At 44.0% G+C, this 12157-nt stretch overlaps 1 protein-coding gene across 1 annotated transcript in view; it reads left to right on the top strand.

The window, feature by feature from the left end:
• CSMD2 (CUB and Sushi multiple domains 2) overlaps positions 1-12157 on the top strand; it is a 512122-nt gene that overhangs the window by 435430 nt on the left and 64535 nt on the right. Inside the window, 7 exon segments of the mRNA XM_033157666.1 lie at positions 800-977; positions 1426-1571; positions 2211-2291; positions 3858-3971; positions 4582-4770; positions 7067-7213; positions 11780-11968. Coding sequence (XP_033013557.1) covers positions 800-977; positions 1426-1571; positions 2211-2291; positions 3858-3971; positions 4582-4770; positions 7067-7213; positions 11780-11968 — 1044 coding nt within the window.

The raw sequence follows: 12157 nt of genomic DNA, 5'->3' as shown, positions 1-12157 counted from the left end.
ACCTTCTTGCTTTGTGCCTTTGACATCCATCTTGCTGTGCTGGAGTAAGTTTAATGACTAACTCCTTGCTGCTCCGCTCGCTGAGAGATGGCTTTCCAGCAGTCAAACCCCATGGATTCAGGGATGGCTTGTCAGCACACACTTCTCAACCACCCAGCGTGGGTGGCTGCCATGATTCCAAAATGCTGCTGACTTTTTTGGTTTTATGAGCAACACATCCTTCGGACAACCTTTTGATTAAGGAGCTTCAAGGAACTGCACAGGGACTTTGTTCCCCTCAGTCACTGGGATGACCACACCTCCCCTGTAAAGTTGGAGTGCCGTACCTGGGATGGTGAACTATCCCTAAATATAGGGATATTCCGGGACATCCCTTTAATAAGGTTTAATGTTCTCCCTTCTGATTCATTAGAAGACCGATACAATAAAGCCCAATAACAATAGTGACAGCACTGAAATGGAATCTTATCTTGCATGCCCTTTTTTTACTGTATTTTCTCTCAAGGGGCTAGGAAAGGTCTAATATATCCCATTATACAATCCCTTCCTAGCTGTTCTTTTGATCACTTTGCTTCAGTAAGTCAGCCACAGAGCAAGAGGCAAAGTTTTTGAATATGGCCATTCTTATTAGACGTGATCCCAACTAATGGAGAGAAAAGGTAGGCGATGCCATACCAAAATCAGGCCGCTCCTGATTTGGAAGGTTCTTGATCTATAGAATTGCAGAGTTGGAAGGGCCCCTGCAATGCAGGAATTGACTAGACTTCTTTTTTCCTCTTTCCTGTCAATCAATATGCAGTACCTTGTGGAGGAAACATCACTGCACACAATGGCACCATCTACTCTCCAGGCTTCCCCAATCAGTATCCCAGTTCCCAGGACTGCACGTGGCTTCTTACGGTGTCGGCTGGATATGGCATCTACCTCAACTTCACCTTGCTGCAAACTGAACCATATAATGACTTCATCACTGTCTGGTAAGAAGGACATGCGGACTGAGAATGCCCAACAATGGTAGCTCAACTTGAGTAGAGGTCACATGAGTGTGGAAGAGTCAAAACCATGGTTGATGTGTTTCATCAACACAAGGATTTCTGCTTGTGCAGTGGAAACTTGCACCCTGCACAAACTCCATGCCCTCCCCAAATCTGCTCCAGAGGTATGGGAGGAGGAAAGCGGCAGGAAGCCTTCATTATTGTGACCCAGCACAATTACAGTTACCACATCCTCTTACCTGTAGATGATGCACTTAGAAGGCCCTAATCCTGCTGATTACCAATCAGATCTGCATTAAATAAGGAATATGGAGCTGGTGGGTGGGTGGGAGGCACAGGGAGCCAGCCACTGATGCACAGCATTCTCACTTTGACCCATTCAGCTGCTGTGCACTTCTTTTTTCCATTCATCTTTCTTCTTTCTCTTTAGGGATGGGCCTCAGCAGACAGCCCCACAACTGGGTGTTTTTACAGGGAACTCTGCTAAGAAAGCCACCCAAAGCTCTTCCAACCAGGTCCTCCTAAAATTCTACAGCGACGTGGCCAACGGAGGAGTCTTTGCAATTCACTATTACGGTCTGTACAGCTCACTGACATGCTGACATCTGCTATGATATATATGTCTTTTTAAACCACTGCATGCAACATTTGTCGAGCTCCGTGTCGTTTAACATATTTATTTAAGCTTTGATAAGCTGCATTCTACATTGAAAAGTATCCACCGCCAGAGCATACAAAAGCCCACCCTTTGCTAAGCTTTATATCAGCATGCCTAGTTGTCAGGGATGATGGGAATTATAATGCACCAAACATCTCAGGGGCACAGGTTTCACATGCCTGGCATGGCTGGTTTCTATAGTGCTACAAACCTACTTGACTAAAGATAATGGGAGGGAAAAAGCACAGGAAACCCTGCCTCCCTCAGATCACTTTACTTCTTTTAAAAATTATTCTGTCCTTGCACACAGCAGCAGCAGCAACAAAAAAGAAAAGAAAAGAAAAGATGAAACAGGTTGCATTTGGAGGTGGGGATGAGTAGGTTAGATGGATGAGTAGGTTAGATGGAGATAGGTCTTCAGACCTGTGGTTTCTGGTTTCCTGGGATACATTTAAATGCTTACATTTCTTGCATTTAAACACAAAAGGCACATGCAAATCCATATAGTTAGCAATCTGGAATTGTGACATATGTTGTTCATTCCCCTCTCTTCTCAGCCTATCAGCTTTCTAGATGCCAACCTCCAACCATGGTCCCCAATGCTGAGATCATCACAGAGAATGAGGATTACAACATAGGTATTGACTGCATGACTTGCATCCCTGGCACTTGATCTGTGGTGTTTTCTGTATTCTCCTTAACAGAATACAGTTCCCAGGATACTCTGGGGGAAGACATGGCTGTTAATATATATGAGTGTACAGGGTGAGTGGAATTTGAGTTGCCTAGTTGCTGTCCTTGGTCCTGAAGACCAAGTTGGCAGGGTTTTCAGCATGTCAGGTTGTGCTGAGAGTTGTTAGGCGACCCCATAATAGTGTTTTGCATGCAAGGTAAAAGTGCTTTACACGTTCGGATCATTGTAGCAAGCCAGGACTCACCCACCTCATTCAGCTGTTGATTTAGAACCAGGCTTGGGGGATGGATCTCCATCGTTGCAGCGATGGTGGGATTTGGAAGATAAATGGGGGTGGGGTCGAAGCAAGGTGAGGGGAAACCTCACCAGATGGAGACACAGAGAGCAATGAGGCTTGGCTAGTGAATGTTTGGTTGCCGCAGAGAGCTGGGGAAGCCATTGCAAAGTAGCTCAATTAATGTTACGTTGCTGTCTTTTGTGGCAGTACTTCCTAAAGGCACAACTGTGGCACAAGGAAAACTTGGGTGGGGATTTCCTGCATTGAAAAAGGTGAGGAAGCCATAATGCAGGAGGACTTCCAAATGGACCAGGACTATGGTGCTAAGGCAAAGCAGGCATATTCCCCACCACACCCCCGGCAATGCAATTTTCTGGATTTAAATAGACACCCTTTCAAGGCTTGCAAATATATCTCTGAGAGTAGCTCACATGGAACTCTTTTTTAGCATTGCACTTTAAAGCTGATGTTTGGACCATGTGTGAAAACATCTGAAACGGCAAAAATGGAAAGGGATACAAGGCCAAGTGCATTCTTAGGGGATGGTTTGGGGAGCCTGAGCTCCAGATCTCCTGCTCCCCCCCCCACAACATCTGGATAGCACAGTGTTGGCTGCAGTGGAGGCTGGTCCATTAGGGCAGTTTGGGCATGGCCCTGCCAACCTCAGTCTGTCCTTAGCAAGCCCCTATCTGCCTTATTACAGCAGTAGGAGGTATTGATGGTGCATCTTTTCCAGTCATTATTGCGGGATGGGGGGGGTGAAATTCAGCTCTGTTTAGCAAACCTTTCCAATTCTCACTCTCTGAAACAAGATGCTATTCAAAACCCAATCTCCCTTTAAAATTCACATTTCTCTGCATTTTGCAATGCAATTCTCCAGACAATTATACACAAAAATGCATACACTAGGGTAAAGTACACATGAAAATGCATATATTGGTGAAAATAATGTGCCAAAATGCATTATGTTAGGGAACATTGCTTGGCAAAAGTGTCGATATTAGCCAAAAATGCATGCCAGTATGTGGAGAAATTTGCACTAAAATGCTGGTGAATTTTCATGAGGACTGTTGTGGAAATGTAGAGAACTGATCTTAACACTGTAAAAACTAAATGAAACCAGAGTTTACAGATTTGTCCTTCAATAAGTCTTTCTGTCTAGTTTGACCACTGTCTGATTTTCTTCATTCTGCTGTTGAAATGCATTTTGAACTCCCTTCTCTCCTTCCCCAGGTGATATCATTAGGTATCGGTGTCTTCCTGGCTTCACCTTGGTTGGAAATGAGATCCTGACTTGCAGGCTTGGTACTCACCTCCAGTTTGAAGGGCCTCCTCCAACTTGTGAAGGTAAGTCACTTTGAGGTTACTGTGGCTCTTGGAAGCCCCCTAGGGGAGACAGGAACTACCAGGCAGCAAATGGGGTTCGGTGGATATTTTTTGTTAGTCTTAAAATCTTTTCTGAGTGTACTAAAGGCTAAACAAACAACAGCAAACACATAAAAATATCAAAAGATACAGCAGTTATACAGAAGCTCTCTGAATTTTGCAGTGCAGTTATTTAGCATGGTAATGTGTACAAAGCTGTATATAGTTGGATAAAGTGTGCATAAAATTCAATATGTGCTTTATATACATTTGTGAAAACTAAATGCAAAAAAAAAAAATACTTGGGGAAATTGCATTGCAAAATGTATATTAGGCAAAATTGCATACAAAAGGAGAAATCCACACTAAAGTTTTGTTGAATTTTCATGAGCAATCCCCCACACAAATATTTTATTGTTTTCACAACTTGCTTTGCATACAGAATTCCCTTGTTCCAGTCTAGGTGGACCAAGGATTTGACTTCCTATGTCCCTATAAGCCCCTTACAAGTATATTTACTGTCCTGTTGCTGTTTCTCTCTAGCACTGGCACAAAATGACATTCTGTGTTTGCTTCCTTTTGCACCAATCAGTTCATTGCCCAATGAATGAGGTCCGCACAGACTCCATGGGAGTGATCCTGAGTCCAACCTTCACAGGCAGCTACCCTCACTTTCAGACTTGCTCTTGGGTGGTCAAGGTGGAGCCAGAATACAACATCACCTTCACTGTCGAGTACTTCTTGAGTGAGAAGCAGTATGATGAGTTTGGCATCTTTGATGGTGAGTCACCAGGATGATCGGGAGATTTTGAGCTGTTCAGGTCATTGAAAGAAAAATAACTTACAAAGTAGAAGGTAAATAGCCTTATAAAATCTAAGAATTGTGCTGAGAGAATAGCTGGCAGAGGTGTGTGTTGTCTCTGTGTACTCTCTGATTTACAAGGCAAGCAGGGGTGCTTTGGGTAAGTCATTCACATTCCTGAGTTGGATTGCATTGTTAACAAGGCATTTCAAGTTGGATCAGTGACTCCCTAAAGTCCCATGTTGCTCTGTCGACTTGGGTGACCCCCCAACCTACATTTTCAAAGTGACTGCTGAATTTTTGTTTTGTTTTAAAGCAAAACCAAGCTAAGGAAATGATTGAGTGGGGAGGGAGCAGAGAATTTGTGAGTGAAGGGCCACCCAGGATGTTTTGCTGCAAGATGCAAAACAGAAAATGCTGCATGCATTCACCTGCAGCACACATGCATGCTGATGCCGCAGCCTCTGCATGCATGCACATGGCATGCAGGTGCACAGCAGACGAGGAGGAGGTGGCAGTGGCTGCTGACAAGCGCAGGAGATGATAAGTGGCATTCTCAAAGGCTGGATCTGCCCTCTCTCAGCTGCCCAGAGCCTGCTATGCTGAGGCCACTGCCTCACCTTGCCTCATGGGCAGGCTCCCCTATGTGTGTCTTTCATTTTGACATACAGGTCTAATCTCAGTGAATGATTTCCCCAAGGCACTCCAATCACAGTGTTCTGGGGGAGGGAATAAGACTGCTATCTAAAATACCCAAGATCTTATAAGTTTGTTTTTATTCTTTCTTATTCTTTTTTCCTTTTTTCTTCTTTTTTCTGCTTTTTCTTTTTTTCTTTTTCTTCTCTTTCTTTATTTATGTTTTTCTTTTCTTTTTTTCCCTTTCCTTCCCTCTATCCTCTCTCTCCTTTTCTTTTTTCTCTCTTTAAACCCATCACGTCTTGCTATTTCATTTTTGCTTTGTTAGCTGGAAAAACTTTTAATAATTTTTTATAAACAACATAATGCATAGAATATGTTTGTTTGTTTGTTTGTTTGTTTGTTTTGCATGGATTTGATGTTGCTATTGTTTTTTCATTATTGTTATACACTTGTATACATTTGTATTTTAATAATCATAATAAAGATTTGTTTAAACTGAAAAAAATAAAAATAAAATAAAATAAAATACCCAAGATCTTCACACCAAAACCCATTGTCTTAGTCATGTCTAAGCAAATGTGACACATAAGCAAAGATCTAACAGGCCTCAGCAACATTCACAACCCAACTTTCCTTCCTTTCTTAGGAGCATCTGTGATTACCTCATTTTGTTAAGACTAATTCCGTACTGTTAAATCTCAGTGCCAATGTTTGCTATCAACTTAATAATTCTCTGTTGAGACAACCTGTGTGTGTGTGTGTGTGTGTGTGTGTGTGTGTCAAGCTTTAGTTAGTCCTGGTCTAGGGCTTTTCAGGAAGCATCTGCCATGTCTCCCTTTTTTCTCCTCCTTACTCTTCTACCTCAGTAAGATCATTTTGCCATACAGCCTTCTTATTTGCAAATACTCAAAGTAGTAAGCACATAAAGCAGGCTTATCACCATTGGACAGCCCTCCTGAAACATTTAGTCAATAGTGCTCTTGGTCACATTTCCCCTCTGTGATATTCCCCAGGCATAAGGTACATGATGTTTTCCTGTGCCTATGAGCCTACTGTAGTTTATGCTATGCACAACACAAACACATCTGTGAAAGTGTGCTGTTTAAATAATAATAATCTCCAATTTTGTCACATTCCAGTCTCCCCACCACCACCAATTTGCTGGGCTTAATCCACTCTGCAAATGTCATCTAAATTACCAGCAATTTTTAGGTTCCCTAAAGAATGTTTGTAGTTCTGCAAAACTTGAGGATCCTCTCAAGCACGCTGATACCTCCCCCTTGCTTTTCAGTGGCTGGCCATGTTTGGGCTTCAGATTTGTTGGCCCTCACCAAATGAGTTTGCTATTAGAAGGAGAAATTAAACTAATTCATGGAGGAAGATGGGTCTATCAATCAGTATTAGCTACGGTAGCTAAGTGAAGCACCCACTTTTGGAGGCTTCCTGCTCCTGAATACCAAGTCCTAGAGACAAACAAGAGGAGACAGCTGTTTCATTAGGTACAGTTTCTGAGCTTCAAGAGGCACTGGCTGACCAAGGTTGAAGCACAATGCAGCTAAACTATATGCACCCATGGCTTGATGCAGAAGGGCTTATTATATATTACTATGTTTTGTTTGTCTGATCTTTCTTCAAGGTCCTTCAGGCCACAGTCCATTATTGCTGTCCCTAAGTGGGAATTACTCTGCTCCTCTAACAGTAACCAGTTCTGGCAACAGAGTCTATCTCCACTGGTCCTCTGACCACGCCTATAGCAGAAAGGGCTTCAGAATCCGCTATTCAGGTTAGTAAATAGGAGGGATAGAAATGGCATGTGTATTGATGCATAAAGTAGTGATAATGAGCTGAGAAATTTATGCTCAGTTTTGTTTGGGGTTTTTTTGCAGTGTGAAGTTATTAATAGAACTCCAGTATCCTGTTCTCGTGCATAAAAATAGCTCAACCCATTTTCTTTAGCTAAATGATTCCCCATGTAACTGAGACTGCATATCCTACACGTGCTGTCTTGAATAAACCTCGAGGCTGGATCACTACAATGTGTTCTGTGCGGGGCTGCCCTCAGGCCTGGTTTGGATGCTCCAGCTGGTGCAAAATGCAGTGGCCAGGTTTTTTTTTTTTGGGGGGGGAGCAGCACCTGGCCAATAACATGTTAAAGTATGAGTAGACAAACTAAGGCCCAGGGGGCAGATCCGGTCCAATCGCCTTCTAAATCCGGCCCGCGGATGGTCCAGGAATCAGCGTGTTTTTACATGAGTAGAATGTGTCCTTTCATTTAAAATGCATCTCTGGGTTATTTGTGGGGCCTGCCTGGTGTTTTTACATAAGTAGAACGTGTTCTTTTATTTAAAATGCATCTCTGGGTTATTTGTGAGGCATAGGAATTCGTTCATTTATTTATTTTTTCAAAATATAGTCCAGGCCTCCCCCACAAGGTCTAAGGGACGGTGGACTGGCCCCCTGCTGAAAAAGTTTGCTGACCCCTGTGTTAAAGCATCTGCACTGACTGACCATCTACCACCAAGCCCATCTTCAAAGCCAGGCATCCCCAGACTCGGCCCTCCAGATGTTTTGGGAGTACAATTTCCATCATCCCTGACCACTGGTCCTGTTTAGCTAGGGATGATGGGAGTTGTAGTCCCAAAACATCTGGAGGGCCGAGTTTGGGGATGCCTGTTCAAATCCCTTGCATTAATTTACAAATCCCTGAACAACTTAGGTCCATGGTACCTTTGGGGCCACCTGAACCCTTATATCCCAGCTCAATTACCTGGATCAAGCCTGACGTAATGTGTTTATGGGATGGGAGCTATTAGTTAGTTTGTTTTTATAGTTAGGTATTTTGTGTTCTCATTTTGAAATTTTATGTTATGAAACACTCTGTGATCTTGAAGGTCAGCATACCATTTGTATGCTGATGAAGGTCAGCATACAAATTTAATATAAACAAAAAACTCTGAGAATTATAGCTCTTTGAGGGGAATAGGTGGTTTCTCAACCATTCCCAGTACCCTGAACAAACTACAGCTCTCAAAATTGTTTTGGGGGGAAGTCATGGGTTTTTAAAGTGGCTACATAGTGCTTTAAATATGTGGTGTGAGTATGCTCCCACTCTCATTGTTTACAGGTTATTATAAGCCTGTTGTATATTTTAAGATCCTACATTTTCTTGTTCTCAAACTTGGGGCCACTTTCTGCCTCTTATCCCCCCCCCCCCTTCCTCTGCTTTGAGCCTTCGAGGTGCACAGAAATACTCTGTTTGGGACTCTAAATGGCAGACAGGAGATGAAAAGTAACACCCAGCAATCTCGGAGGAACAAAGCTTCTGTGTTCATTCAGCAAACGCAACCAAAACATAATTTCTGCCAATTAAATATTAATTCATTCATTTATGGAATAACAGTATTAACTTATTTATGACACATTTATACGTGTCCCTGTCCCGAGTTTGATTGCTTTTCATTAAGTAATTAAAATACGCTTCATTCCAAGACTGGGTTGTTTAATTTTAAAGGGACTCTTTGCCAAAACACCCGGTAATTGCTTTTATACAGGCGGAGTAATTAAACTTCATATGAAACCAAGACCAGTGTAAAAAACACCCACATTGAAAATGTAAATGGTGAAACTAGCTGCTGTTTCTCTTTTGGGAAATCCAATCCAATTCCTTTCCTTTCCTTTCCTTTTTAATTGGCAATTTATCGTGGCATTTCACCCCTCCCCCACAACACAACACAACACAACACAGAGGCACAAAAGCAAATTCAAGCAGAAATATATCGGATGCCATCTCAGGCCTGTTTATGTTATATAGCCGTGTCTGTTCTAATATTGTCTTTCTAGACTGGGGCTGGGAATATTTATTTCTGTCCGCTGGCCACATTCCCTTTGGGGAGCCACATACCATTGGTGGGCCAGGTCAAAGTTAAAAATGGGCACAGCAACAGATGCGCATTGTACAGTAGGCTAGGTTCCATGCACATACACCCTCTCCAGTAGAAGCTGGTGCATGAAGGAAAAGGGGGCTGTGCTCTACCAAGCTCAGGGTGCCCTTAGCCTGAACCCCTTCCCTGCCATATCACTTGCAACCAGCCAGGAGGTGGCTCTGCCTGTCAAACACTATTGTGCCACTCTGTCCCTCATCCAAGCAAGCAAGAGGCATTATCAGGATTCAATAGCAGATTCTTACCAGGCAAAAGCACTCAAGAAAGGGAGTGGAGGCAGTGAGGGGTCTGGCCTGAGAAGAGAATGTGTGGTGGGGAAGGGCCTGCGGCTGGAGGGTCACATTTGGCCCCTGGGCTTGAGGTTTCCCACCCCTGTTCTAGACCTTTTGCCAGACACTAGTTGTTGAAGCTAATAACTAAATAGGTAAAGGGACCCCTGACTGTTAGGTCCAGTCGCGAACAACTCTGGGGTTGTGACGCTCATCTCACTTTACTGGCCGAGGGAGCCGGCGTACAGCTTCCGAGTCATGTGGCCAGCATTACTAAGCCGCTTCTGGCGAAACCAGAGCAGCGCACAGAAATGCCGTTTACCTTCCTGCCACAGCGGTACCTATTTATCTACTTGCACTTTGACGTGCTTTCGAACTGCTAGGTTGGCAGGAGCTGGGACTGAGCAATGGGAGCTCACCCTGTCGCGGGGATTCAAACCGCCGACCTTCTGATCGGCAAGTTTAGACCACAGCGCCACCCGCGTCCCCAGTATAACTAAATAGGTAAAGGTAAAGGGACCCCTGACCATCAGGTCCAGTCGTGTCCGACACTGGGGTTGCGGCGCTCATCTCACTCTATAGGCCGAGGGAGCCGCCGTTTGTCCGCAGACAGCTTCCGGGTCATGTGGCCAGCATGACAAAGCCGCTTCTGGCGAACCAGAGCAGCGCACGGAAACGCCATTTACCTTCCCACCGGAGCGGTACCTATTTATCTACTTGCACTTTGACGTGCTTTCGAACTGCTAGGTGGGCAGGAGCTGGGACCAAGCAACAGGAGCTCACCCCATGGCAGGGATTCGAACCGCCAACCTTCTGATCAGCAAGCCCTAGGCTCTGTGGTTTAACCCACAGCGCCACCTGGCATTTCTCATTTCCTTCTCCTATCTCTTCCTCTCATTGTGGTGTTTGTTGAAACAAACAATGAGGCCCAAGCTACATGTTACAGGGAGATGTGCTGGGAGAAGTGAAAATCAGAAATCAACTAACTATAATGCGGAAAGATGTATCCCATATTCCACCTCTCTTCATAGTCCACACCTTTTCCCTTCCTTACATTGCACCAGTCCAGATTAATCTGGTGGTCTTAACATACACTTTTGACTTCCTTGCTCCAAAATGTTCAGCATACAGCTCAAGGGTGGGGAATCTTTTTCAGCCCTCATTCTTCATGGGACAGAGGGACGGGACATGCCAGTGGTAGGTGGGGCCAGGGCAAAAAAATAATAATAATGAACAGATCAAGGAATCTGACATACCTTTGTGCAATGAGCTACATTTCAGCCATGCAAAAATCAAAGGTTTCTCCAGACCCACACCAATCTTTCCATCCTCCATCAAGGCATGATGCAAGAGGCATGATCAGAGTTCAAAGACACATTCCATCCAGGAAAAAGAACTCACTGAGGGCTAATTAGAGATATCTAGAGAGCTGCATTTAGCCCCCAGACCTGAGGATCTTCTCTACCGGTAGATTTCCTAACATTTATAATAAATGTTCGGCCGCAGTTGTAATTTGTGCCGCCACACTTCCTAACATCATTGTTGATACAGATGCCAGATATCCGCAGTATTATTTTTTACTGGTTTTATGGTTGGTACAGTGACTTTAATTGCTTGAATTTAATGGTCTGAGCAGTTGTTAATTTTACTTTATTACCTCTTGTAAACAAGCTGGGGGTTCCTTTCGGACTGGAGGGAGGGGCAGAAATAAATACACATCCGGATGTGTTGGGCACAGTACAGTGACAAGCAATCAAAATACTAAAGGGCTTTGAAAACTAGACTAAATAAATTGTTTTGGACAACACAGTTATGTGTGTTTCAAGGGTTCGGGGTTGTGTGACCACATGAGCTATGCCATTCCCTGCCCCCAAGGCATCCAGTGACCACACCCTCTGCCATCAGCATGTTTGGCAACCATCAAAAGGAGATCTATGTGTGTACCAATGTACAGAGACCTTTCACATGGATACATAGGAGGCAGGGCCAGCCCGTGGTATTTTTTTCAGTGCCTGCAGGTGGGGTCATCTGAACCCAGCTTCTGTGTAGCAATATTGATATATATATATGTGAGCAAGAGCAATTCATGTTTTTCTCACACTCTTGTGGGTGTGTTTTCTTCCCTTCCCCCTTGTCTAGCCCCTTATTGCAGCCTCCCTCCACCTCCTCTCCACGGTTCCATCCTCAGCCACACTGGTTTGCAGCCAGGAAGCACCATCCAGTTCGGTTGTGATGCCGGCTACCGCCTTGTTGGTCACAGCTTTGCGATGTGTTCAAGGCACCCACAGGGTTACTTCCACTGGAATGAAGCCATTCCTCTGTGCCAAGGTAGGCAGGGGAGAAGCTGTGAAACAAACACATTATTTCTATTGTTGATTTAGGCTTATGATTTACCTTGCTCTACATATATTTTTGGAGTGGGGGGAAATGGGCTGTTATATTGCAAAAATTAGAGGTCTGAAGCACGAAAATTATCTTTTCAAAGGTGTCCAAAGGTTCATGACCACATCTCTTTTT

The sequence above is a fragment of the Lacerta agilis genome, chromosome 8 (assembly GCF_009819535.1).
Source record: "Lacerta agilis isolate rLacAgi1 chromosome 8, rLacAgi1.pri, whole genome shotgun sequence".
NCBI classification, from domain to species: Eukaryota; Metazoa; Chordata; class Lepidosauria; order Squamata; family Lacertidae; genus Lacerta; species Lacerta agilis.
Note: the sequence above shows the minus strand (reverse complement) of the source record. Positions and strands in the feature narration are given on the sequence as shown.